Source organism: Myotis brandtii, unplaced genomic scaffold, assembly GCF_000412655.1.
Source record: "Myotis brandtii unplaced genomic scaffold, ASM41265v1 scaffold656, whole genome shotgun sequence".
Classification (NCBI taxonomy): domain Eukaryota; kingdom Metazoa; phylum Chordata; class Mammalia; order Chiroptera; family Vespertilionidae; genus Myotis; species Myotis brandtii.
In genome coordinates, this window is record NW_005370548.1 from 1312865 (window position 1) to 1313657 (window position 793).

Here is a 793-nt window from a genome sequence, read left to right on the forward strand (position 1 = left end):
TGGAGAGGAGCTCAGGCCGATGGCTCACCGGGCGCTCGCCCGCCTCCCGGCCTGTGTCCCTCTCGGCTCGGGTTCCGAACTGGATTCGGGAGTGGAACGGGGTGTCATCCAGCTCACTTGCCGCCAGTTAGCGTCCGACCTTTCACCCCTGACCCCAGCCCCTCCCTCCACGCGGGGCGAGTCCGCCTTCTAACACCCCCGCCCCCAAGCCCCGCCACCGCAAAGCGAGAAACCCTTCCACGTGATAGCGCGCCAGGCACGCGCCACAGCTAGCAAGGATGCTTAAAATGGTTTATTCTTTTTCTTTAAAAATATTTACAGATCTGAAACCTCACCCTTTCGCCCCACCCATCCTCGGGACGAGGGAAACGAAAAAGAGGCGTTGAGATCATTGTCCGAAGCCCAGGGGCTGGCGTGCGGGCTGCGTGCGCAGGAACACGTATGCAGACGTGTGGAGGGGAGCAGGGTGCCGCTGTTGGTGGTGTTTTCCTGTTTGTTTGGTTGGTTTTTCCTACCGATCAACGCCGGTCTGGCCGGAACTCCCTTGCCCGCCACCCCAGGAGTCCGGACACCCCTGCCACCTGGGTGTCAGGAGCATCCTGGTTGGTTTGGGGCAGAAAGCAGGTCTGGCCTGAGGCGTGCCGATAAGTCCCCGTAACAGTCAACACGAAAGAGGAGGGCGAGGCCATAAATAAGAGAGAATGAATACACACGGTGTATTTCTTAATATTTCTGGCAACACGCCGCCTGCTCCGGAGCCGGGGAGCAGCCCTGGGAGCGGGCGGCCCGCGCC

General features: G+C 60.8%; 1 protein-coding gene across 1 annotated transcript in view; it reads right to left on the reverse strand.

The window, feature by feature from the left end:
• LOC102256655 (homeobox protein HMX3) overlaps window positions 1-793 on the reverse strand; it is a gene marked incomplete at its 5' end in the record, with an annotated part of 19678 nt that overhangs the window by 4614 nt on the left and 14271 nt on the right. The window contains one exon of the mRNA XM_014528851.1: window positions 29-79. Coding sequence (XP_014384337.1) covers window positions 29-79 — 51 coding nt within the window. The remainder of the gene's footprint in view (window positions 1-28; window positions 80-793) is intronic.